This window comes from Ambystoma mexicanum, chromosome 3q, assembly GCF_040938575.1.
Source record: "Ambystoma mexicanum isolate Mex_15411 chromosome 3q, UKY_AmexF1_1, whole genome shotgun sequence".
Taxonomy (NCBI): domain Eukaryota; kingdom Metazoa; phylum Chordata; class Amphibia; order Caudata; family Ambystomatidae; genus Ambystoma; species Ambystoma mexicanum.
In genome coordinates this window covers 67,396,104-67,422,221 of record NC_090926.1, presented here as the reverse complement: position 1 = coordinate 67,422,221, position 26,118 = coordinate 67,396,104, and the positions used below count along the sequence as shown (strand labels likewise).

The following is a 26,118-nucleotide window of genomic DNA, read 5'->3' as shown; positions in this document are numbered from 1 at the left end:
ACCAGTTTTCCAGTAGTAGATGTTATTGTAATCCATTACGGTGCCATGCATATGGATTATCTGGCTTGCTTAGATTTGTTCCGTAGACTGAGGAGATTGCTGGATGTCGTGAGGACAGTTTTTCCCACCGCCAAGGTGCTTTTCTCATCCATAATACCACAAAGAGTATGGCCCACTGCTCATGGATGTTGTTCCGAGCCAGACGCAGGGAGATGTCTCATCAACAGAAGTATGTATACTTTTTTGTCCACTCGTGGAATGTTCTTCTGCAACAATGACCTTATTAGTTGTGGAAATGCTGAGTTTTTCCAAGAAAATGGCATTTTGTTGTCACCCATTGGCAATGCAGTTTTGTTTGCTCATCTACAGGATGCAGTGAAGAGTTTACTGTACTAATGTGAGCACAAGAAAACACAAAAGCTAATAAAAACCGAAAAAGTGTTTCTGTCGAAGCATTTAAACCAAAAAAACAGGCTCTTTTAGGAGTAGCCCCTTACCACAAACTCTCCCTACCCTGGTTGCAGGTTATTCCTCCACGGCCGCATGCAGCACGAAAGCCACATCTATGGATATTGTGGGTGGCGGCCACCAAAATGGAACTGTGGGGATTGTCCAATTAGATGCTCAGGGTGTGCGTCACAGGAAAGTGGGCCAATAGGAAGAAGGACTCCTCCTGCTTTACTGGGGCGCAACCCTTGCAGTACTTTTAGAAAGGCACGTGCCCCATTCTGCGCTTCACAGCATGCTGGCCAATGGAAATGGGACTATGGCCTTTGGCCAATCAGATGCTCAGGGTGTACGTCACAGGAAAGAGCACCAATAGGGAGAAAGAGTCCTCCTGCTTCACCGGGGCGCGGCCCTCACGATCATTGGGGAAAGGCACGTGGCACATTTTGCGCTTCTTGCCGTGGTGGCCAATGGGAATGGGACTATGGCCTTTGGCCAATCAGATGCTCTGGGTGTGCGTCACAGGAAAGGGCGGCATTCACTTTTCCATTACTTTGTGTACTGAGGCTGGCAAACATGGCAAGACGTACAGTTTTCACCGTGGGGATGGCTTTGTGGAAGATCTGTGCGTGTATGCCCTCCAAGAAGACTTGTCTGGCAATTTCGGTTGGAGGGAGTGGACGCTTTGTGGTGTAGTTTCGAATCGTGCTGTTTCGGCAGACTGCTTGTAGAATGTCGACGCATGTCCTCTTCGGCAACTGTATATTTTGTGATCGTGCATTTTGGAGCCTTCTTTTTGGGATACATGCCTTGTACACGTGTGTTCCGTCAACTGAAGATTATGATGAAATCAGTGCAGTGCATTTTTCCTGCTGCCAAGGTGCTTTTCTCATGTATAGCCCCTGAGAATAGTGTGGAAGTATTCCAATAATTCCTGTCACCAGCCAGAGGTCAGAAGGGGTCTCAGCGATACATACACCTTTTCAAGACAAATGACATGTCTTTGTCGCACAGTGGCAATGAAATGTTGTTTCACAATCTACTAACTGCACTGAAGACCCTATTGTAAGAATGTGAGCGGATGTTGAAAACACACATTTCCGTATGAAAACCGCAAAAAGGTGTTTTTAGGGAAGCACAGAGCCACCACAACTAACGACGTCCGCTCCCCTGGTTGCGAGATATTACTTCACTCCTCTGTGCGCACAGCACGAAAAGTAAAAAAATAAAATAAACCCCCTCCACCCCTAAGGCTCTTTTAAGAGCCACCACAACTAATGACGTCCGCTCCCCTGGTTGAAAGTTATTCCCCCACTCCCGCGTGCGCACAGCACGAAAAGTCTGTGATTATCACGATAGTTGCAGGGTGGCACGTGTTACATACGCCCCTTTTGAAGATGACAGTCATAGAAATGGGCCTGCAGAGGCTACGGGATTGGGCAATAAAGTTTGTGGGTTTGGTGTGTACGGACAGACTGTGCTACACAGTGTATTTGTCGACAGAAATGCAGAGGGTGCGGTTATGGCTGTGTGTTTCACGAGGCACAGCGTGTGGGTTTTAGGGGATTCTGACATACATTGACTGAAAGTGAATGGAAAACACTGTATAGTGGCTACTCATTTTGCAATCTATAATGTGCATGTGTAGTGCTATTGAGTTTCTACAATGAAGTGCCTGATTTTGGTTTCTCTGTGTGACACTTTGGTGACACGCAAGCATGCCGATATTATTTTTGTTCATTGTAGAGGGAACATTGCACAACATGTTACACGAGTTCCAGTGACGTTTGCAATGAAGGAGGCACTTGCCCAGTTCATGGGCGTGTTTCCGATGTCTTGCATAAGTTTCTATCGCATCATGCATCCACCGATGTGGCAGTGTCATTTTCCATTTGGTCCGTGAATGCAAACAGCGCGGTACATTGCAAAGAAGTGAATTTGTGCCTGTGTTCGACATGTGCCTATGGCATACTTCGTCCATGGGAATATGACGTTTCACAGCACAAATACTTTTCCCCAGCTATAACGTTCATCTTACTATGCCAGCCATCCCGATTTCTGCACACCCCATCTAAATTGGCTTGGTGCCCTTCTTGAAAGTAGTGATATTTTTTTGTAGTACGTGTTGCGCACGGACTCTCTTGAAAACACTCTGCAACACGTAAAGAAACCTATTTGTACAGCGACCCCCTTTCTAAACGATTGAACTACAGTGTTTACCACACTGCCACGCCTGCCGCCCTGCATGCGTGCATTGGCAATTCAGTTGTTGATCTGTGAAAGGTGCTTTTTTTATTTAACTTTTTCCTTTCCCAGTTATTTTCATTTATTATGAGTGATGTCATGATGAGATTTGTGATGGCATCTTTGATGTCATGGGTGTTAGTCCTTGCTGTGCACACTGGTGGCACGAGTTATGGTTGCTTACTTTACTATAACTGTCGAATTTCTGGGTTTTTTCGGTTTTACCTGTAACCATAACGTCCCTGTAACAACGTTTTTCCATTGAATTTCATAGGTTTTTGCTATTGCAACTTAACCATAACGTCCCTTTAACAATGTTTTTGTTACTGAATATATGAATATATAAATATATATATATATATATATATATATACACACACACACACACACGCCACTGGGTTCATAGCTATGAACATACATACAAGATACTAAATCATTATAAATGATTAGATATCATAACAAAAATCAGAAATGCTTGGCTGGCCTGATATAATAGTGAATAAAAGATGTGGGGAATTAAACGTAAACATATTTTGCATCATATGCCTAATGCTTTCCCAAATGGTTTACAAATTTATAATCATATATCATATGTTTAAAAGTTGTGCCACACCTATTAAAAGACCAACATTTGTTCTCAACATGCAGAGCATATGTAGGGGCTCTTTTCGGAGTAAATAAAGATCTACCAATACAGAAAAGGAAAATGACAGCTTCATTACGAATTGGGCGGGGCTAGAAAAAATTACAGTAAAATAGTAATAAGAGATTCACAGCAATTTAACTGTAATTTTCCCACACTGCTGAATTGCGAGATTGCTGGTGAAGTGGAGGATTTACGTCTGGCCTACAGCTAACGATAAATTCACTTCACCTTCAAAAAGCGTCAGATTTACTGTGGCAGAATTACTGCTCATAGTAAATCCAATGGAATATCCATGCAGTCGTATGGACTGCTGGCAAAAAAATGTGGATTTACACAGCGTTACCCCACTCGTAATCTGGCTATACGTTTTTGGAATGGCAGTAATAGTTAATTAGTTAACTCGTGATGAGGCCCAATGTTTTGGCCAGGCTAGGAGAAACAGCAGTTAAGTGAGATTTCAGCCAATTTATTCTGTGTACTTGTTCAGATAAATGAACATTATTGGTGTGTTCCCATTTCTACTCACATATGCTTTTGACCAAATATTCTCAATCTCTCCTACTTACCTTGTACATTTTGGTACCTCTGACATCACTGTTTACACATAATACATAACTAAAATTAGAGGTAGAGTGTAATTTAACAAATTGAATGGATGTAATTTAAAGGAACAAACGTCTACCTGATTTGCTAATACCATATTTTCTCTTAATTTCAAGAAACAAACAGGATTTATTAGGATTATAAACTTGGTACAAATATCGTTCATATTCTGTTCACCCCAGAAAAGTGGCATGTTTTTTGAACAGTGAAGGAAAGAAGAGAAGTAGTCTTCTGAGTGCAATGTAGATGGCACGATCTTCATTGGTATTATTTGTGTAATCCAGTGTGTGTTTGGTGGCTATTGGTCAATATGTACCATGGTGCCAATATATAGAAAACCTTTATTACCATGTCCAACTTCCAAGAAAGCTATAAATCAGCTGTATTAGGCTTCTTAGATAGAGAGCAGAGAGGACCAATGGTAATTATACCCACAAAGCCCCAGATGGTTCTGACTTTAGTAAGAAAATCTGGTAAGGGATGAAGGTCTGGAGCTGTTGTTGTTATCTTGGTGCAAATGCAAGTCTGTTTTTACTTGCAAAATATAAGGGTATGAAGTGAGTCAATAAGTACTTCTTCTGGGAGTCAGCTGCAGTACAAAAACATTTACATATGTGGAAGGAAATTGCCCTGAAACATGCAGAGGACATTTTGCATACCAAGAAGGATCAATTGGGTAATCAAAGTGTGGTGTCTAAAGACGAAACTTGAAGGATAACAAGGATCATGAGGCAAAATTGATAATGTGGCATTTCCTTTTCTTGGGGCAAAAGGAAGGTGGTGCCTTTTCATGTATCACTGAGCAGTGCTAAGTATGAAAAAGTAGCTTCTTTATTCTTAGTTACACCATAGATCAGAAGTCAAGTACAAATACAAACCTTCACATTTGTCTCCTTAGCCTTTGTTCTCTTAGCGGTTTCACCAAGAAATCTTTTAACCCCTACTCACAGATCATTCAAACAACATTCCATGCTTCGCCATTCCAGGCAGATCACAATGCTCATCCATAGTTTTGTCAGTGAATGGATGTCCGGATCCTAGAGCAGGGGTGTACACCAATGTTAGGCGTATAAAATGTTGACATAATATGAGGAGTTCATATCTAATATGTTGAGTCACAGAAGTCAGAACAGGTTATCACCAGAACATAGGGCTATCATGGAACCCACAAATAAAGTAATCTCTTATATACAATAATTGTGTCCCTTCTTGGAATCTGCCAGCTGTACATTTTGTAAGGCATGTAATGTGTTAGGATAAAAGTCAACAATAATTCAATTCCCATACAAAATAGCAAACACATATTGGAAAAAAAAATATTTTAATGAGTTTTGCTCCAAAGTAATGTATACTTTTGAACATGATTTAAAGCATGTCAGCACTTCATTAAGTAAACTATTTTTTGTGAGTGTAAACTGTGTTCATTTTCTGGTCAGCTTGCCAACATTTTCTCAAATACAAGGGCTGATTCTGTGGCTTACCCAATTTCAGGAAAGACCCATGTCACAGTGAAATAACATTATCAGGATGTGTTCTCCCAACAGATGGCCTTTCTGCAGAGAGCTGATTCTAATCACAGCATTAGGTAAGAGGTTTGTGTTACATCTATGCCTCTATATTTCTACATTTGAATGCATCATTAAGACATCTTCATATATTTTAATTCGGGTTACTTGGTTTGTACAGATAAATACTTGAACTGACAGATGAGTTGAAAGAAACAATGTATTAATATAATTTGCATTACGTTTAAAGCAGCAACAAAGTTATTATTGTTAAAGATTTTTCTATTTGGTTACCCCTCATGGAAATTATTCAATTTTCTGCAGACTTGTCATAATTTGGATTGTGGTTCAACTGCCACTGTGGGATTATATTTTTTGCAAAGGGAAATTTGGAGTGCTTTGTTGAGACTTTCTGTGCACAATATTTGTCCGAAATACATAATCTCCACAAACAAGCTGAACCTTAATGTAAAGCCGCATCGTAGGATATGGTGGATGCTTTGTATTTGTCCATCTGTTATAAACCCTTTTGTACCCAGTTCATTCGCCTAGAATTACATGGGGAATATTACTTCAATGGTTCATTTTTATTAAAAGTAACACTGTGAAATCGAAGATCAAATGGGACAATTATCAGCTGCACTCAAGCTCAAGGATTCAGTCAATTTACTATGCCCACTGCAAAGTACCTCTGGCTTCAGATGCTTCTCATCAACTGTAGTAGCCATTTTCCCTGCAATATGTTTCATCCTTTCTTGCAACAGTCCCTTTGTGTTATAGCCGACCATCTTAGGAGTTTCAGTGTTGCTCTATTTCACAGATTTACAATAACTCATTTTGTAAAATTTGCAAAAGTGCCACAAACTTTTTTTTCCTGAACGTTCCTCTAAGTATCCATTCTTTTCATAATACTGCAACTCAATAAGTAAATTACTGTTCAATATGGAATTGTTCTTAATTTTGTCACTGTATAAAATGACTGTCCAAATCGGCTTCATTTTGTATTGGTTGAGTTTCTAAAATTATTGGTTTTATTGTTATGAGAATGTTTTCGTTGATGTTCATTGAGGTCACTTTTCCGAATGAAGCTTTTGTCACATTTGCTGCATGTATATGGCCTCTCCCCAGTATGTATTCTTATGTGACCATCCAGATAATCTTTCCGATGAAATCTTTTGTGACAGAAAGAACATACATATGGTTTTTCACCTGTATGTATTCGATAATGTGTAATTAGATGGCTCTTCTGAAAGAAGCTTCTGTCACATTCAGTACATGCATATGGTCTCTCTCTTGAATGTGTTCTTGAAAGTCTCGAAAATTCTCCCGTTGGGCTGTAGCTGTTATCGGCCTCATGGTATGTAAATGGTCTCTGATTTTGTAATGTGTTTACAAGATCATTAGGAAACTGTGAATTAGAGAGATTACTTTCAAACTCTTCATAATTATCAGAACTTCCCATATCAAGGCTTTCCGGGTCTAAATTAAGCTCCATTGAATTGCTGAAACTACTCTCACATTGAGTGTTTTCTTCTCCTTTCAGATCCAGAAAGCATTCTGACCACATCAGGTTTCCAGAGTTTGTTTCTTTACTAGAGCTCTGAACAACTGCTGAGTTTGTTTTCTTTGAAAATGTTTTAGATTGCAGCACTTTTCCAGGCCATTTTGTAGAATCACCAGCTTTCTTTTTTCTGTTCATACGTACATCACCTGTAGAATTAATATAAAAGACAGAGACTTTATCTTCTGACACAAATATTTTCTAGGAAATAAAAATATGGAAAATAGATGTGAAAAATCTCCTTTCAGTGTAAGCTTTTAATTTTTATACAAAAACTCAAGTCATATATATTAACGTTTGTCAAGGCTGTTTTTATCAGTTTTTCGTGAGAAGTAATTTTACTGAATATTTTATACACTGATGTTATTTACATTCACTTTTCTAAGAAAAAAATATTCATTCATGATTTGCTTAATCAATTGCATGTTGACTTGTGCTATTTGCTTTGAATTTGAGCTTTGACACTGTTTAATAGGAAGACATCTTAACTTTTGACATGTTTTGAAAGTCCCTCATTAATTTGTTGCATGGCTCATCTTTTCCAAATCCAGAAAATTGTATGGAATACAAAAAATAAACTTTACGATGATGCATAAACACAGTAGATTAATCACTAAATACAAACAACTTTGCTTGCTACTTCCCTTTAACTGTGAATGTTCTCAAGTTTCCTGAGAAAACAGAAGCAACAGTGAATGATATCAAAATAAATAATAAGTAGGCCCACAGGCAAAATGAAAACCTTAACTTAACCACGAGGTGGAATACTGATATGCTTTGATTAATGCTTAACTACTGTAACACTGAGGACATCGAGGGTCCACTAAATTGACTGTTGTGTCATCAGTATAATCCCCCAAAAAATCTGTTTGTTAATCCCTTTATCTTACTTTTTTAAACTTTATTCGGCTGGAAGGCCATGAAAGTACATGAAACACAAAATAATGTACACAAAAAAACATTCAGCAATTTTAGCAAATAAATCACAGATTAAATTGTAGTCAAAACAACCTCCCGCCAAGAGGGGGAAAATCGCAGTTACATTTGGACCAGAATCCACAGGCCCAGTCACAATGCCAGCAACGGCCAGCTTTCATCGATCTTATGCATTTGTCATGCCCCTATTCTGTTGCAGCTTGTGTGGGGACGTCTCCCCAGTGGCATCACATTTGCCCCAGATCACACACAATTAAGAGGCCTTGCTACTGGCCAATAATCCGTTTTGGGATCAACGTGGGGGCTGATTCGAACTAAACTATTGATTAATGGAGCACTTTTCATATTGATGCCCATGATGTCACAGGCTATACCAGGGTCCAAAGAATCTACCCGAATGGTATCAATCATTCTCCCTCTGCTGATAAAGTCTGGTGCAGTTTAAGATGCTCTCCTGGGATACAAAAAAACAGCCCTGTACAGTTCGCAGCCAATGCAGGCATTTGTTTAGCAGGGCTTGCCTTGATTCTTGTGGGTTGCTTGAAGTTTTGGGAACTTGATGCAAATACACTGCGCCTCTCCTTAGTCCTTGCATATATTCTGCAGGCCCTGGGACAGGACCCAAAAATGTGATTGTTTTGTGCCACAGGATCAGCCCCAACCCGTGACTTGTTGGTTAATGGTTTAATTCGAGGAGCCTGGACTATTTCCCTAAGCGTATGCTTCTCGGCCTTTGTGCCTCTTTACTTGATGTTGGTAAAGCCAGTCAAGGGAACTCAGTCTTATACGGGTCAGAGAGCGCCTGCTTAGTCATAGTTTCTGCAGTCCCAATATGTTCTCCATTTACACGGGCTGTCCCCATCCCCATCCTGTTCAAGTTTGTAGCACTTTTAACAATGACCGTGTATGGCAATTTAGGCACCTCGGTAGAGCAATTAGTCCTGATACCATCCCTGCCACCTTCTTTTCCCCTTAAGGGCCCCCCAAAAAGCACCCCTCTCTCCGTTAGGGCTGATTTGCTATACTCTGGCCTGGTGCCAACCTATATTGTGACAGGGACAACTCTGGGAGCTGTAGCCAAACCAGTTCAGGTAGCAGTGACAGGCGGTCTAAGCTAAGTTCTTCAGAGGTGGTGAACTTGTAAAGGGTCCACAATGAGTTCACACAAAGGGAATCACAGATTACACTTAGACAGGATGTATAAAAATACAATTATCATTTATTGGCCAAACACACTATAGAAAAATGACTACTGGCAAGTAGAGTTATCACACAACACTAGATAGATTACATTACATATATACATTCACTTATCAGAGGGCATTATATCTATCCCAAACTCCTGCAAAGGAAAGGTAAGGTTATATTATGTACTAAGGTTCACAGAGAATGATCCCTAACTTACAATGTCCAGCCCTAAGTTGTCTGGGGTCTTTTGCCCAATGGTTCAGGTAAAGTTACACAGATTGTTTGAGGCAGGTAGGGTCACTGGGGTCCAGTGAAGGGTTTTAATTGTCAGAGTACAAGTTAAACTAGCTAACAGAAGTAGCCCCAACTTTCAGAAGTCTTGCATGAGCAAGCAATGTTAAAGCCAAGAGTGTTAGAATAAAGTTTATTATAAGCCCATAGACTTATAATGGGAGTTTAGGGGTTGGTAAGAATCACTGTAACTTACCCCCTGTACTCTGATTTTTCCCAGACTTGGCAGGACAAAGGAAGAGGGTCTGAGGTTGCTTTTCCTGCTGATAGTCGTAGTCCTTGATTCACAGGTGTTGCAGGTTCTAGCTGATCTCTGGTTGGTGTCCTTATCTGGTGCAAGGACTCTTGAATGAAGAATGCAGCAAATCCGAATGCAGGACCCCTCTCAGGACTGGACTCGGGTCAGGTAAGTGATTTTGGATGGTAGTCACAGCAGCATGGCGACGCAAAGGGTCTGAATTGCTGCGGTCAGACTTTCCCTCCTACTTGGATCCCCTTGAAGCTAGGACACAGAAATTTCCCAGAGGTGAGGCTTGCAGGGCCATCTGAGGAACACTTCTGAAGGCTCTTCTTTGCTGGGTACCAAGCAGACGTCAGGAATGGATGTTCCCTCCTCTCCCAGGGTCACAGCTCCTTCACAGGACTGCTAAAGATCTTCAGCAAGACAGGGGTCCTCCAGGACAGCAGCAGAAGTTGGTAGCCAGGCCACCTTACGACGGGTCTCCAGTTTCTTCGCAGGTCTCACAGCTGGATAGAAGTCTTGTCTCCTTCAGGTTTCTCCAGGATCTCTGAGGAATGGGTGCAGGGGTCCTCTTCCTATCCTAAAAGACAGATAAGAGCAGCTGCCTTTACTAGCCAATAAGAGGACAAGCGCACACACACACCCCAGCAGTGGTCCAATCAGGACCACTGGCAGGAACACTCATGCATATGGCTCAGACACACTGAAACCAGTTTGTGGATTGGGACCAGACAGTTCGAGCCCACAACCTGCCAGCAAATACACACAGCCCTCCAGTAGCCAGCCAAAAGCATGTGCTTTCCCAGGCACTGGAAGTCCTTATAAGGATTTTTCTGGCTTCACAGGCCAGGAAGAAGGCTAAATAACAAGATGGCAAAAGGACAAACGAAAAAGCATGTGGCACAGCCATATTTGGACACTAGCCACAGTCGGAAGCCAAATGGGGAAAACATGGTAAGGCTAAAACGTAAAGTCCCAAACAGTAGGAAAAAGTCACTGCTGCCGCCCGCTTATCCTTTTCGCACACGTAGAGTAACCAAAAATCCTCAGTGTTAGTCTAGGGCAAAACAAAAAGTGTACCCCATTGTACTGCAATGTAAGCTGCTTTGTACAATGATAAAAGTTACCATAGGTGATACAAAGTAACCAAAAGTAGAATGTTTCCCAGTATTGACAGCCTGAAGGACATGTCCGTTTCCCCATAACATATGAGCAAAAGCCAGTGTAGTGAAGCTTAAAGGAATACTGCGTGCAACATTTTTATTGTTTTAAATGATGGGGAATAATCAAAAACATATACTAAAAGATCTTTTTTTTAAAATTCCTACGTAAAATTTTGAGCAAATAATGCTCAAACCCAAAAATGTTAAGCACTAGGAGGCATCCATTTTCTGAAATGGATGAGCCTCCTGTGCTTGTGTTAATCTCTGCCCTTGTGGCACTAATGAACCAAAAGCCGCCTGCTGGTAGCTTTTATTACAGCAGCATTTGCTTCATTATTGCTGCAAGGTGCAGAGAATGCAGGCAGGAAGGCTGCTGCCGGTAAGTGCATTTCTTTTTCTTTGATTAACAAAGAAAACCACGGCAATCATAAATACAACAAAGTTGTATTTATGATTGCCGTGGTTTCCTTTCAAAGTTTCCCGGGCTCCCCGGATCGGGGGGAGCCCGGGAGACTCAAAACGAAAGCCACTGTTAATACAACCATGTTTCTATTTATGATTTCCGTGGTTTTCTAACCAAATGTCTGTGGGTGGAGAACTAGTTTTGTCTGCTTTATCTTTAGTGTGGCAGTGTTTGGATCTCCACAATTTCAAAAATGTCAGGGACAAGAAACTTGTTCATTTGGGGGTTTAATGAGCTGCGGGACCGAGTCCCATAAGTCCAAGATAATTATGTGACAACATGTCCAATTGTCTATTATTGTCTCGTCTGGCTCTGTCCTGTCTGCTTGTGCCCCTCCCGGTGTCCTTCCCTAGAGCTCTCCCCGTACCCTCCCACACTCCCTCCCACACTCTTCCTTTTCTCTCCTCTCCCTACCTTCCTACCCCATGAAGCTCTCTGTCTCTCCTATCTTTTCTAACTGCTTCTCTATCGACTATCCTGCTCTCCTCACTAAATCTAGTAGGAAGAAGTTTAAAAAGGACATCCTGGTCTCCAACCCAGGCCTCCCTATCGCTGATACCTATACCAGTGCTTTCTCCAGGCAAACCCTCACTGACATCCTCTTTTTTGTTCCCTCGCCAGACCTATGGACTCCACATATGGTCTCTGTGCTCTCTCCTTTTTCTTCTTCTTCCATTATTGGTGGCACCCATTGGGAGACCCGCCTGGCCTCCTTGCACTACACTAAGGACATCATTAATGTTAATGGTACCGTCTTGGTCGAAGGCCCTCAAGCCAACCTTCTCTTCCTTCTACTCCTCTGCAGAGCGTACCTCTGATTTGTACCGCTCCCCAGAAGTCTTTCAAGGACGGCAACCTTCTCCATATTGCCACTCTGAACTCTCGCTCAGCTTTCAAACACTCCTCTGACATTTGCCGCCGCTTGGAGGAACTTGACCTTGATGTCCTCAGTCTCACCGAGACATGGTCCACGGCCAGCTCTGCCTTAATCTTTGACACTCTCCTCCCTGATGTCTACAAGATCCTCTCTGTGCCCAGATCCAACTGTTCTGGAGGGAGTGTAGCCCTGATCTTCCCTGAGTGGATTCCTGTCTCTGTCATTCCTATGAAGGCCTACTCATCTTTCGAATGCCTTGTCTATCGGCCACCTGGTCAGATCTCCTCCTTCCTCTCTGAGTGGGCGGACCTCTCCTCTTCCCTCCCAGTCTCAACCTCTCAACTCCTCCTTCTTGGAGGCTTTAACATCGATTGGGATGCTTCAGGTCCTCCCTCTGGACTCTTTCGCGACCTCTGAAACTCTCTCTCACTCTCTATTCTCCCCTCTGGCCCGACTCACTCTGCAGGGCACACTCTGGATGTTCTGATCTCTTCAGACCTTCCCCTTTCGATCCCTCTCACGACTCCTCTCTCCTGGAGTGATCACTTTCTCCTTTCGCCCAGCTCACCCTCTCTACCCCTCAGGTCAAGCCAATTCCAGCACTGCCACCTACCTTCGCGGTTATCCACCCAAGAAGCGTGTGTCAGTGGAGGCTTTCGCCATCACTTTCTCACCCCCACTTCCTCCTTGGCTGTCTCGAACGCTGACACAGCCCTTTCCATGCTCCACTCTGATATATCTGACACCCTCAACGTTCCTGCCCCTGTCATGAGGATTTGTTTGAAGCCCAAAGCCAAGTGCAGCTCCTGGTATGACTCTGACCTCGTCACCCTAAAACGCAAGTGCAGGGTGGATGAGAGGAAATTACGTGCTTCCGGTACACCCTCTCACAAACTGGCCTGGCGCCTGCCCCAAAGGCAAAACCGAATTGCTGTCCGCTCCAAGAAGAGAGCCCACATCCAAGCCTGCGTGGCTGCAGCATCCAACAAATCGGCCGAACTCTTTAAAATCTGCAAGGAGCTGGCCAATCCTACTGCAGACTCGACCTCTCCTTTCCCCTCCCAAGCCCTCTGCATGGCCCTTGCTTCTCATTTCATCTCTAAAACTCAGGACATCCTGTCCTCTCTCTCCCTCCTCCCTCTACTTCCTGCTCTTCCTCTGGTCCTGCTTCGGCCACCTCACCTCCCCCCTTCTCTACCTTTGCTCTGTTCTCCCCAGACGAGGTTTCTAGACAAGTCTGATCTATAAAAGTCTCCTCAAAACAGGTTCACCTCTGTTCCTCCAAAACCATCAAGGACCACATTGACACCATGGCTCCTGCTCTGGCTGACTTTTGCCACCACCCCTTCGCCGCTGGAGTCCCTTTGCACCTGACGCACTCCCTTGTGCACCCTCTTCTTAAGAAACCCTTTGCCGACCCTTCCTGTCCGGCTAACTATCGCCCAATCTCCATCACTCCTTTCCTGGGCAAACTCCTGGAAAAGCTGGCCATCTCCCAGCTTAATCTTCCCACTGAATCTGTTGGTTGTCTGCATGACCATCAGTCTGGCTTCAGAGCTGCCAGAAGCACGGAACCTGCTCCCCTGAACATCTGTGAAGACCTGCTCTCCAACCTTGATTGCAACACCCCCTGTGTCCTCATCTTACTCAATCCCTCTTCTGCCTTTGACAGAGTCAACCATGCCACCCTGCTCAACCGTCTCTGTGATAACTTGGGTATCACCGATCAGGCCCTGGCTTGGCTGACTTCTTTCCTCTCCGATCGACCCTCCCAGGTCCAACTCGGGTCCTTCCGCTCCTCTATCTCTATCACTACCTGTGGTGTTCCCCACGGGTCTAACCTCTCTCCCTGGCTGTTCAACCAATACCTGGCACTTATTGCCCACCGCATTGCCACTCTCTGCTCCAACTTTCAGTGCTATGCGGATGACACTCATCTCATTTTCAGTCTCCCTTCCGCCACCTCTTCTCCTTCTCTCATCTCTGTCTGTCTGCTATCCAGGAGTGGTGTGCCACCAATGATCTCTGCCTTAATGCCAGTAAGACTGAGATTTTCCTCATTGGCACACCTGCTCCCTCCTTTTCCTGTGACTCTCTGGCCGGCCTATCTTGGCCCTCTTCCTGCTCCCACCTGTGAGGCTAAAAACCTTGGGGTTATCTCCGACTCCACACTCTCCTTCTCTCCTCACATCTCTGACATCTCTAAGAAGTCACACTACTAGCCGCACCTCCTCAGAGGTATTCTTCCTTTCCTCTCCTTCCCCCCAAAGCTCACTGTCTCCAGAGCTCTGATTCTCTCTAGGCTGGACTACTGCAACAGTCTCCTTCTGCCTCTACTCTCCGCCCTCTGCAACTCATCCAAAACAGTACTGCAAGACTTGTCCTTGGCCTCAAGCCCAGGGATTGTATCTCTCCAGGACTGAATTCTCTGCACTGGCTACCAGTGGTGGCGGGTATTAAGTTAAAAAACCTCTGAATTGTCCTAAAGGCTTTCTGTGGCCTTGGGGCCTCAATACCTTAAACTCTCTCTCTTCCTAAATATCCTCCTTCTCAAGCTCTTCGCTCATCCGCCTCCAATTCCCTCAGGGTCAGTCGCTTCTCCAAGCAACACGTTGGTGGTAGACCTCTTTCTTCTGCTGGGGCCTCCCTCTGGAACAGCATCCCTGCCTCTCTGAAACCTGAGGAGAACCATCTCTGGTTCCGGAAGTACCGCAAGACCTTCCTCTTTGCTTCGGCTTTCTCTCCTCCTCTCTCATGCTGATCTCCTGGCTGAAACTGAAACTGCACTGGTTACCTGGCTACCCTCTGTCGGGCCCAGGTCCCCTCCGCTCCAGTTACACACCTGTACTGCCCCCCTGGTAACCCTTGCACTAGGGGACTGTTTCTGTATTCCTACAGCCCCCTAGAGTCAATTGACACCTGATGTCTGCACGTATCCTTGCACTTGCCACCAGCTGGCCGCACTTTTTATTTATTGTCTTTATTTCTTTACTGTTTATCCTATGCACTGCACTGTCCCCCCGCCTTACCCCCGCAGTTTTCCCATTCCCTCCCTCCCCTGCACTTACGCAATCTCAATGTCACCTGGCCTAGTAAGATCGCTGTCTCTGTCTTCCCTCTGTTCCCCCTCTCTTGCCTCGTCGCGCCTTGAAACACTTGTGTATAGGCGCATTATAAATGCCATATCATATCATATCAGATCGTATATTTGACCTTTGGGGTCATTTGATATTTTGACTCAGACGGCCAGACATTCCTGGGTGACGCCCCCTCCCCCAAAATTAAATCCAAATCTGGTATGGTATTACAGGTGGTAGCACAGTTCAAGTCTCAGATCCCTGACTCCACTACTTGCTCTAGTTCAGCCTAGGGCACTAAGCTGATTATGTCCATAGTGGTTTTGAGCCCAGGAATTTAGCGATTCATGGAATCCATACCCAGAAATTTACCACGCAGGCTTCACCCTGCAAGGGGAGGCCAGGAGAGAAGTAGTAGAGAGGGCTTGGCCTCCTGCAGAAGCTGCCTGCAAGGCTTCCTGTGGTCCTTGGGCTGGAGCGGAAACTCCTGCACCCTGTCCCCCGCAGGCTTCACCCTGTGAGGGGAGGTTGGGAGAGACGTAGTAGAGGGGGCGTGGCCTCATGCAGATGCTGCCTGCAAGGCTTCCTGTGGTCATTGGACTGGAGCGGCAACTCCTGCACCCTTTCTCCCGCAGGCTTCACCATGCAAGGGGAGGCTGGGAGAGACGTAGTAGAGGAGGCGTGACCTCCTGCAGAAGCTGCCCCCAAGGCTTCCTGTGGTCCATGTACTGGAGCGGCAAACCACACTCTTTCCCCCGCGGGCTTCCCTTTCTATAGATGTACAATTAAAAAATTGGCAACAAAAATGAAAACTGAATAATTGTTTCTGTAATGATCTAATCACCAAACCAAATATGAGAAGAAGTTAACTGTTCTAGGTGACCTTAAAAACGCTAGTGATAAACTGCACATATTACAGGTTACATTTAATGTTCAAACATAAAGTGCATGAATATGGACGACATTCGATATAAGGAATAAAAAAATAAATGAATATTGGATATTCCAAATTAAGGGTGAATTACATAATAAGGTCAATTGAAGTAAAAGACAGAGTTGTAGAGTGTCGAATAGGAGTGGTACATTTACATGTTTGTAAAAGGAGAAGAGGAGGAGTCTGTTAGAGGCATCTTCAGGTAATAGTCCAACTCTCTGACAGACATTTAAGCCTACCCAGATCTTGGTTCGTTTACATCTGAACCAGGCAGAGTTGCTGTCGTGCCTAAGTCAGTGCCTGGTGGCCTTTGGGGACTGGATGGGTAGGAACAGGCTGAAATTGAATGGGGACAAAACTGAGGTTTGGTGGTGGGTTCCCCCCCCCCCTTATCCGGCTCTCTATCTTGTTGGCTTCTGCACTGGGTGATTTCTCTCTCCCAGTGTCGACCGTTAAAAATCTTGGGGTTATGCTATCATATACTTTGCCTACGGCTGCTTAGGTTGGAGCAACGTGTAAGGCTGGCCATTTTCATTGAGGATTCTGCCCAGGGTCTTATCTTTTTTGCCATGTCATCTTAGGCATCTGGTGGTAGCCTCACTGGTACTGAGCTGTATAGACTAATGTAACTCCTTGTTCTTGGCTCAGTCGGTGGGGCTCATCCATCGGTTGATTTTGTTGCAGAATCTGGCCGCTAGGGTGGCCACTAACACACCTTATGGTGCCCATATCTCTCCAGTCCTGCATTCTCTCCAGTGGCTTCCTATCATCAGGCGCATAGAATTTAAGTACCTCTGCCTTGTTCATCGGGCCTTCTATCGTCAGGGGGCAGACTATCTTTGGGATAAAATCCCTCGGTACCTCCCTTTGCCCAGGGAGTGCCGGTTTACTCTTTGTCCCTAGAATCCGTGTCTATCGAGTGGGCGGTCGTGTCTTTTCTGTGGCGGCTGCCAAACTCTGGAATACGCTCCCTCCAGTTCTGAGATCTACCCCCAACCGTTTGCAATTTAGGCGGCTTTTGAAAACTTTTCACTTCTGAATAAACATCCCGCACCAGTTAGCTGTGTTGATTTAGCAACAAGATGCCTTCAGGCCTATGAGCGCTTTATACAACGTTTTAACAAAACATAACAGAACATAGAACCTCCCTAAGAGAGGCTTTCCCTCATTCTGGGAGGGAGCTACTCCCTTTTCACCATACCTTCATCTGGGATGATAGTCTGCAACAGCCTCCTTCAGTCTCTCAGTGGTTTCCATAAAAACAAAGAATCCATAAGTTGTATGCTGCTTGCTGTTCCTAGGACCTTTGAGACGGAAAGCCACTGAGCCCCTCTCATGCCGATTTGTCACTGAAAGGTCACGGGGAGGTGGAGGCCAAAAAGATTATAAGCAAGAGAAAAGGACCTAGAAGAGGAGGCCGTCTACCCTGGGGAGAATATAATTCCCTGCTTTGTTCCCATAAGAGGCAGAGATCGCGAGTTAATGAGGAACGATTGCCATGTGTTTTCACTAAGAGGGATGAGGCCATCTGTCCCAAGGGGTCCCCACGTACACAAGGGACTCGTCAAAGTATGACGAGAGGGTTGGTGGACATAATGTCCTAGCTTGGGGCCTCTTCCAAGAATTTTGTGTGCGCTATGCTCTCTACTGCTCTTTTCTCCATCCACTCCGCCTGTTCATAGTTACTGACTTCAGGTACACCATCTAATGCACAGCACACACCTTGTATATAGAAGGAAAGTGCAAGTGATACACATTGCTATTTGCCACTAGGGATTTCTATCTTGGATTGTTTGTGGCAAAAGTACATTTCCCTGAAATACATATGTCGAGAGGAAAAAACACAGATACGATTTCAAATACACTGGAAAAAATCTGCCAAAAATGATAATTTGACGGTGCAGGAAAATTGGCAGTAATTCTGTTACCATCAAAAAAAAGAAGAGGTAACGGAATTACCGCCCCTTTTTTCCCCACACTGCCAAACGTGAAATGAAGCCCAATGGACCCATTACTAGCTTACTATGCTTGGAATGCATGTTTATGTACAACTTGCCTGGCATCATATTTCAGCCTTATTTCCACAAGATAAAGGGTGAAATATCTGAGGGACACCGTTTTGAACACAATAAAAATTACGAGGGACCACGCCATCTGAAATCCAACTTAAGGAACATGTGAATACGTAGATAACGAACGCTGCAGCAAAACGAGGAATCGCTTTCCAAATAAGATGACCAATAACGAAGATGAAATCGGAGTTGGGCAGCTCCTTTTTGGTTCAGGCGCCCAGCTTGTGGAATAGTGTTCCGGAAACACTCAGGTCTGAAACAAACCTTCTTGCTTTCAGGAAGGGTTTGAAAACATATCTCTTCAGATGATGAACCGGGATAAATTGGATCAGGGACATCTTCAGGGTTCAGCTTTGGACTGGCCTCTTTCTGTGTTCTATGTGTGTCTCTATTCGTTTAAACGCCCTGATGCCCTTGGGCTACCGGCGCTATATAAAAATGAAATGAAATGAAATAAAATGAAATGAAAATAACATCCAATACTAAAAGAAACAAAGTTTCTCATGCAGGAAATGCAATGATTCACGTTTTCTTTTGGGTTTTCACTCTGGTGGGCTCCCTTCTTCTTGACAAAACAACATGGCATATGGGGGTTGTTATGAGGTGAGATATTTAAATGGACATCTTTTATTTATTCTTATTGTACATGTGCATTAAAAGCATGAATGGGCTGTTTCTCACTAGTTATGCTGCCCCGATTTGTGATATTAGTATATGGATACATACACAAAGGAAACATTATAACATTCGTTTTACTTTGAACCGCATGGGTCGGAATGAGAAAAGTGTGTAATCAGGTTCAAAATGCGATTATGTAAACAGAGGCATCTAGTTGCCACGTAATCGCCTAGTGACAAAGCATATATTGCAATTCAGCAAGGGTCATGCAGAGCAGAGAACATCAATATATCTGTCACTAACAGCAGACCGAAAATGATGTCAAGAGAGCAGGCGATCCTGGCAACCCCACTAAAATACAGGTTTTATTTCCATAGTATCGCCTACTGTCAGCATCCATGTTTGGTAGAAGGGCGGAGCATGGCAGCTGCTAATTAATCACACACACAATCGTTTTGTTTAAATACTTTATTCGGATTAAAACCATAAAGTAACACACACACATTCCAGATCTCACGTGATCTCCCAGTGAAGCAGACACACTAATAGTGCAAACTGTGGGGAACTGTTGGATACAAACTCCACTTGTCAGGCATACCACATGTATATGAACCTTATACATGACAATGAAAACCAGATAGGTGTATTTAAGTGGAGCTTGTTTTAACCATTGTTGAAATTTATTTTGTGTGAACAAATTAATAATATTTCATGAGTGTGTGTGAGTGGTACGAATGATGATGAGTGGGATAATAATTAACTAAAAGATGATGTTGTATGATTACATTGCATAAGCCACTGAACCACCTAGGCCCCCATTGCTGGGACCCATTTGTGGAATTACGCTGCATTGCTTTTGTACAGTGATGTTTTTCCCAATGTTTTTTTCTCAGTCTTTTTACTAACTCTCCCCTTTCTTTTGATTAGTCCAATGAGAGGGTAATCAAACTGTTTATGCATAGAATTTATGTAATGCACTTGTGTTTGAATATTAATTAAAATATGCAAAAGTTTTACATCCATCAACTTTGTTGTCTTCTATCTCTGATATAATTTTCATGGTTTGAGGAAGAAGGTTAGCGTTCTCCTGTTTTTCTAAGACAGCAGTCAACTTTGGAGTCACAAACCTTTTTTGTTGCTTAACTAGGGTTCTGTCCTTTATGTGAGGGTTTGCCTGTGACTCATTTCTTCCCCTCAACCTCCCTGTGTTCTATTGTGTTCAAGTGCTTCACCATTGTTTTAGGCTGGTTACTCTGTCACCATTTCACTGGAAATAATCAGCTGGATCCCAATGTTTTTCCTGTATTGTTTTCCTTGAATTCTACACATGAGGGGGTTGATGACCCAGAGGTTCTATCTAATATCTCTGATCCCAGGTTTCCAGACAATTATTTCCTCATTCCAACTAATACACATTGCCACATCTGTGACTTAAATACTTCAGCTTGCTATAAGATCTATGAGCAAGAATCTATTCGGACCACTTGGTTTGAACCCTTTTTTAAACCGTTTTACATGCTCACAAAGAAACCACACCAGCAAAGGCAGTGAAGGGGAACTGGGCAATGTTCAGGGCAAGGGAAAACCACCAGTTACATGATGCAGGAGATATATGGGTGATTTCCCCAGACCTCCCCTACTCTTCCCTTGGATGCCCATCACACACACACACAATGAGACCCATCAAGCACAAGTCATAGTATAACTCACTAGGAAATGCACTGCATGAAGAATGAGGGAAAGAGGCCTGTGCTCATACAATCAGAGCAGAGCAGTATTGGAAGGAAGAATCCGAAGAGAAAATCAGCCGCAAGAGGTGTTTTCACTTAATTCAGCATGCCAGAGGTTTGCTGCTTGCCTTGGGTTCCATCAGAGGGGTCTACACAATGAGGGGGGATTTTTGCCGAGCACAGCTCGGGTGTGCAACCCCCGCAGTAGATCACAGAACAGAGGCTGAAGCAAAACAGATGCACTTGAAGCGAGGAACACACAGCGTATGTGCACCATGCAAATACGCTGGCAGTAATAAAGGGCACTTACTAACAGTCTTGGTGTAGGAGGGACTGCCACATCACCTGTGCCTGACTGAAAGATGGGGAGTGAGCTAATTGAGGCCTCAGGGGTATTGACTGAATTGAATATTATGGCTTTCAGCCCCACTGTGGGCGGGAGGCACATGGCCTGTAACGGCCTGCCAGCCAAAGCTTAGGGAGGCCTGTAACGACCTGCCAGCCCAAGCTTAGGGAGGCCCGAGCGAGGTGAAGCCATGTGTGACTGGAAACACTGGGCAGAGAACGTGTATTCTCGCCTGCTGTTCCACCGACCTTCCCCGGGTGCGAATCAAATCAGAGGGAAATCACGGCACCTAAACATACTGGAGAAACCGACACATGCACATGGGGAGCACGTGGAACTATTTACCATAAACCAATCACACAACCCAGCCTAATGCTGAAACAGTTGTGATTACCCTGGATGGTCAATGAGCACTGAATATATGCTGTATCATCTGTTGTGGTTGCAAATGGCAAAGTCACCGATTATCAGCAGCTACAACGCATGTTTGGATTTGTAGCATTCCCCTAATTCTAATACATTGTTATGCATTTCATAGTCCTCTGCTATGATCTCGCAATACAGCATTTAGAAACTGCAACTTCTATGGAAGTGATATGCAACAATTTACTTAGAGTTAATTCATCAAAACGTTTGTTGTCCAACTCTGTTGACATTCACAAATATATTAATGCTTGCCCCATTTGCACCGAGAGAATAAATCCGATGGAAATGAGCACTGGTCATCTGGGCGTGGGAAGGGGCATTCATTGACTGATGGAGGGATTACAGAGCATGCAATGATCTTCAGTTCCTTTATGAGCATTGGTGACATGGCACTGAACTACATACATTTGGAAATACAGATTAATAATGACACCCTCTTGCCCCAACCAGTTTCCTTAACCCCTTAAGTGCCAAGGACTAGTATGATCAGCTCCACCGGCCTTACTTGCCCTCCTCCAGCTGAGTTTCTTCAATGCTCCACCATTCAGTCCTCCACTGCCTGTAAGCGGCTTCCTTCAGGACTCACCACTATTGACTTTATTTCCTACAGCTGTTCGCCCCTCCTCCAGCCAAGTCTTTGCGGTGCCCTGGCCCTTCAATTCACCTCCACCGGTCTCCTGATGTTATCTGGTCTCTGACTCTGATTCTTCGTTTGGTCCTACCACCACTTAGCCTTATTTCAACCCTTTGGCATTCCACTTGCTACCTTCCCATTGCCTACTCACCAACCATCATCTGACCCCATTTTACTATAGTCTACTATCTCCTCCTCGACCCTCCCTCTGCCCCTCCCAAACCCTTATGCTCCACCCCCACCTACTGCCTCCTAAATCCCTCTTTTGTCACTCCCCTCTTCACTGGTCCTCCTCCCTCTCCCCGATCATCTTCACCTCACCCTACCAACCTCTTCCCTCTCTACTCTTTTACCCTTCGCAATCCCTCACCTCCCTGTCTTGCATATCGCTAGATTCCTCCCTTCTTTTCAACCTCTCTCCTCACCCTCTCCTTCCCACCCCGTCCTCTTCCCCCTTCCTATTTTCCTCATCTTATCCCTTTTCCTTATGTTCATCCCCTTTCTCTACCCCCTCCCCCGTTCCCCGTTCACCGCCTTCCATTGCTCCCCCTCCTCATCGTCTTAACCTCATCTACCCCCAATCCAACTTCCCAACTTAATTAATATCGCTCTTTGGAATGTCAGATCCCTCTGTAATAAGACCGCAGCTGTTCTCGACATGTTCTTTCGTCTCAATCTTCAACTTCTCTGTCTAACTGAAACGTGGATCCTACCTCACAACTCAACTGTCCCTGCTTCTCTCACTACACCTTCTTCATCCTTTTCTCATATCTCGTCCCACTGGTTGTGGAGGTGGTGTGGGCATCCTCTTCCATCCTAAATACCTTTAATCTACTTCTTAACTGTCCCTTCCTACTTTCTCTTCTTTTGAATACCTTTACAAATCTTTCACTCATCCTCATCCCATCTCCTTCCTAATCATCTACAGACCCCCCTGGCCCTATTTCCTCTTTTTATGATGACCTTGACCACCTCCTCTCTCTCATCTCACCCTCCCCTTCTCCCCTCACTGTACTTGGTGATTTCAACCGCCAGATTCTTACTTCCCCTCAACCCTCACCTCTTCTCGATCCTTGACTCTTACCTTCTCTCTCTGCTTCTCTCTTCTCCAACTCACTCCTCTGGCTCCACTCTTGATCTCATCTTTATTTCATCCTACTCATCCTCTCCTGTCTCCTCCTTACCGAGCTATCTATCTGATCATGCCCTGCTCTCGTTCTCCCTTACCCCCAGCACTTCACCTTCCTCTCCTTTACCCTCCCCCACATCTTTTACTCAACGTGACCTCCTGAACCTTTACCCGTCACTCTTCCTTGATACCTGCTCTTCTTCTCTTCCTCCCCTCTCTGATTTCTCCTCCCTCCCAGCTGACCTTGCCGTATCCTCTCTATCCTCTTCTATCTCATCTAGTCTCGACCAACTCTACCCCCTCACCTCTTTCTGCCCTTCTCGTAAACCTTCCCAACCTTGGCTCTCTCCTCACCTATTGTCCATGTGTCGTCTCCTTCGTCGCCTTGAGCACTGCTGGCTAAAATCCCCCACGCTTCCTAACTAAACCTCCTACTTTTCTTATCACTCCTTATATGACTCCTGCCTTAACTCCACAAACGTGCATACTTTTCTAACCTCCTTCACTCTCAAGCCTCCCATCCTCGTCGTATCTTTCAAACCCTCTCTCCTCTCCCCTCCAGCTTCCGACCTCTCTTCTACTTCTCCTCTTTCTCTTTCTCCTTCTGACTTTGCAAACTTCTTCTCTGAAAAATGTCTTCTCTTTGCCAAAGAATTGTCTGTACTCCCTTTTCCCCTCCTCCCCTCTCCTTACACTCCCCCTCAGGTCACATGTCTATATTTTCTCCTATCACTCCCTCTGATGTCTCTCTCTACTCCTAACAAAATCCCATCCTACTGCTGCCCCTTCTGACCCTATTCCTGCCCTTCTTATTCCCAAGATTTACCTTCCTCTCATTCCCTACCTAACCTTCTTCAACACTTGTTTATCCACGGCCACCTTTCCTTCTGCCTTCAAGCATGCCACTATCATCCCTATACTAAAAAAACCTTCAGCTAATCCTCTTCTCGCCTCCAACTTTCATCCAATCTCACTTCTACCTTTTCTCTCTAACTTACTCGAACGCTTAGCTTATTCTCAGCTCTCAACTTTCGTCACTACCCACTCTCTCCTTCCCCCCTCTCAATCTGGCTTCTGCCCGAAACACTCCACTGAATCTGCTCTTACCTATGTCCTTAACTCCCTCTTTACCGCTCGCTATTCTAAGCATTCCTCAATCCTCATCCTCCTTGACCTCTCTGTTGCCTTTGACACTGTCGATCACCCTTTATTTCTAGACACTCTTTCCTCTCTTGGATTCGAAGGATCTGTTCTTAACTGGCTCTCCTCTTACCTCTCCCACCACTCTTTCGCAGTCTCTTGGGGAGGACAAACCTCTACTACCTTCCCTCTTAATTACGGCGTCACCCAAGGCTCTGTCCTCGGACCCTTCTTATTCTCTCTTTACACCTCTCTCCTTGACCCTATTATCTCTTCCTTCGGGATTTCTTACCATTTCTATGCCAATGACACCCAGCTATTCCTCTCCTTTTCCTCCTTCACCTCTGACTTACATCTCAACCTCTCTTCATGTATAACTGCCATTAAAGACTGGATATCATCTCACTATCTCCCTCTTAACACTGACAAGACTGAAGTTTTGTTTTTTCCTTCCAACTCCCTACCCTCTCCATCTCCTCCTCCATCCATCCATTTTCCCCTTCTAATCTTCCTATCTCCGACCATGCTCGTAATCTAGGTATATACTTTGACTCTTCCCTCTCCTTCTCTCATCATATCTCCCTCACTGCTCGGGCATGTCACTATCATTTCTTCAAGATCCGTAAAATCCGTCCCTGTATCACCTTCCATGCTACCAAACCTTAATTTCCTCCCTCGTCTTCCCTCGCCTTTTCTATTGTTCTTCTCTCTTCTTCGGTCTTTCTGCTTCCCATCTTGCCCCCCTCAAATCCCTTTATCACTCTGCCATACGTACTCTCTGTCTACTCTCTTCTCATGACTATCTACAACTCACTTTCTTACCTAGGATGGCTTCCTTTCCACTCCCAGCTTAAATTTCACTTCCTTTGTCTTGTCTTTAAATCTCTTCATGACTTCGCTCCTCCTTACCTCTCTTCTCTCCTCTCATTCTATACCCCCTCTCGTTCCCTTCGTTCTGCTGATCTCTTCTTACTTTGTTCCCCCACCACCATGTGCCTCTTCTAGTTTCCGCTCCTTTCAGCTTCTTGCCCCCTTACACTGGAACTCCCTACCTCTCTCTATCCGCTCCTCCCCCACCTATTCCTCTTTCCGCTCCTCTTTGAAAAAACTTCTTCTTCACTCCTCTCCCTGATACCTTCCCGTCTCTCTATCCCCTCCCTCCTCCTATTATCCTCTCTCTGTTCTCCTTATCTTTATCTTTTCCCGTCTCTCCTGTGATCTCCTCTCTTTTGCTGCTCACTTCACTCATTACTCTCTCCCTTTCAATCCTTCCCTACCCCCTCCTCTCCCTTCTTACTTGCAAATTGTTCTAAATGCCGATTTTATGGTTTGATTCATGTTTACTGTTTTGCTTCTACTGTTCCATGTTTTATGTATTTCTTGTTATCTGTAAAGCGCCTTGTATTAAGGCGCTATATAAAACAATAAAAATACAAAATACTTCCATAATAGCCGGGCACTTACGAACGCCCGCCTGAATTTAAGCGCCAGGTTTTAAGTAAGGGTGGTACTTTTTTTCTTCCTTGCATTTTTGCTCCTCAGAAATCGTACAACTGTTTGCTACAGCTTCCAGTCACGGATACATCATTTCGCACTTATTTGTAGTAGTTACATTTGTTCACTTATATTGAGCTTCAACGCCGTTTATCCCGGTTACTTTTTTTCCATTCTTTTTTGTTTCCCTGCACGCATGCTAGTTAACAAACACAGCCACTAACATAGACCCTGTTTCTTTTCTTTTTCACTTCAAGAAGTGCAATCATTCAGTCTTGAAGATGAGCACAAAACACATGTATACGCATGTATTTTAAGAACCTGAGCACCTATTATGTATATTAAATTGTACA

At 44.3% G+C, this 26,118-nt stretch overlaps 1 protein-coding gene across 2 annotated transcripts in view; it reads right to left on the bottom strand.

Moving 5' to 3' along the window:
- Nucleotides 1-5,244: 5,244 nt before the first annotated feature.
- LOC138582134 (zinc finger protein 510-like) overlaps nt 5,245-26,118 on the bottom strand; it is a 204,189-nt gene continuing 183,315 nt past the window's right edge. For both annotated transcript variants that reach the window (XM_069653145.1, XM_069653144.1), the window contains one exon: nt 5,245-7,155. In XM_069653145.1, coding sequence (XP_069509246.1) covers nt 6,440-7,155 — 716 coding nt within the window. In that variant the 3' untranslated portion in view covers nt 5,245-6,439. The remainder of the gene's footprint in view (nt 7,156-26,118) is intronic.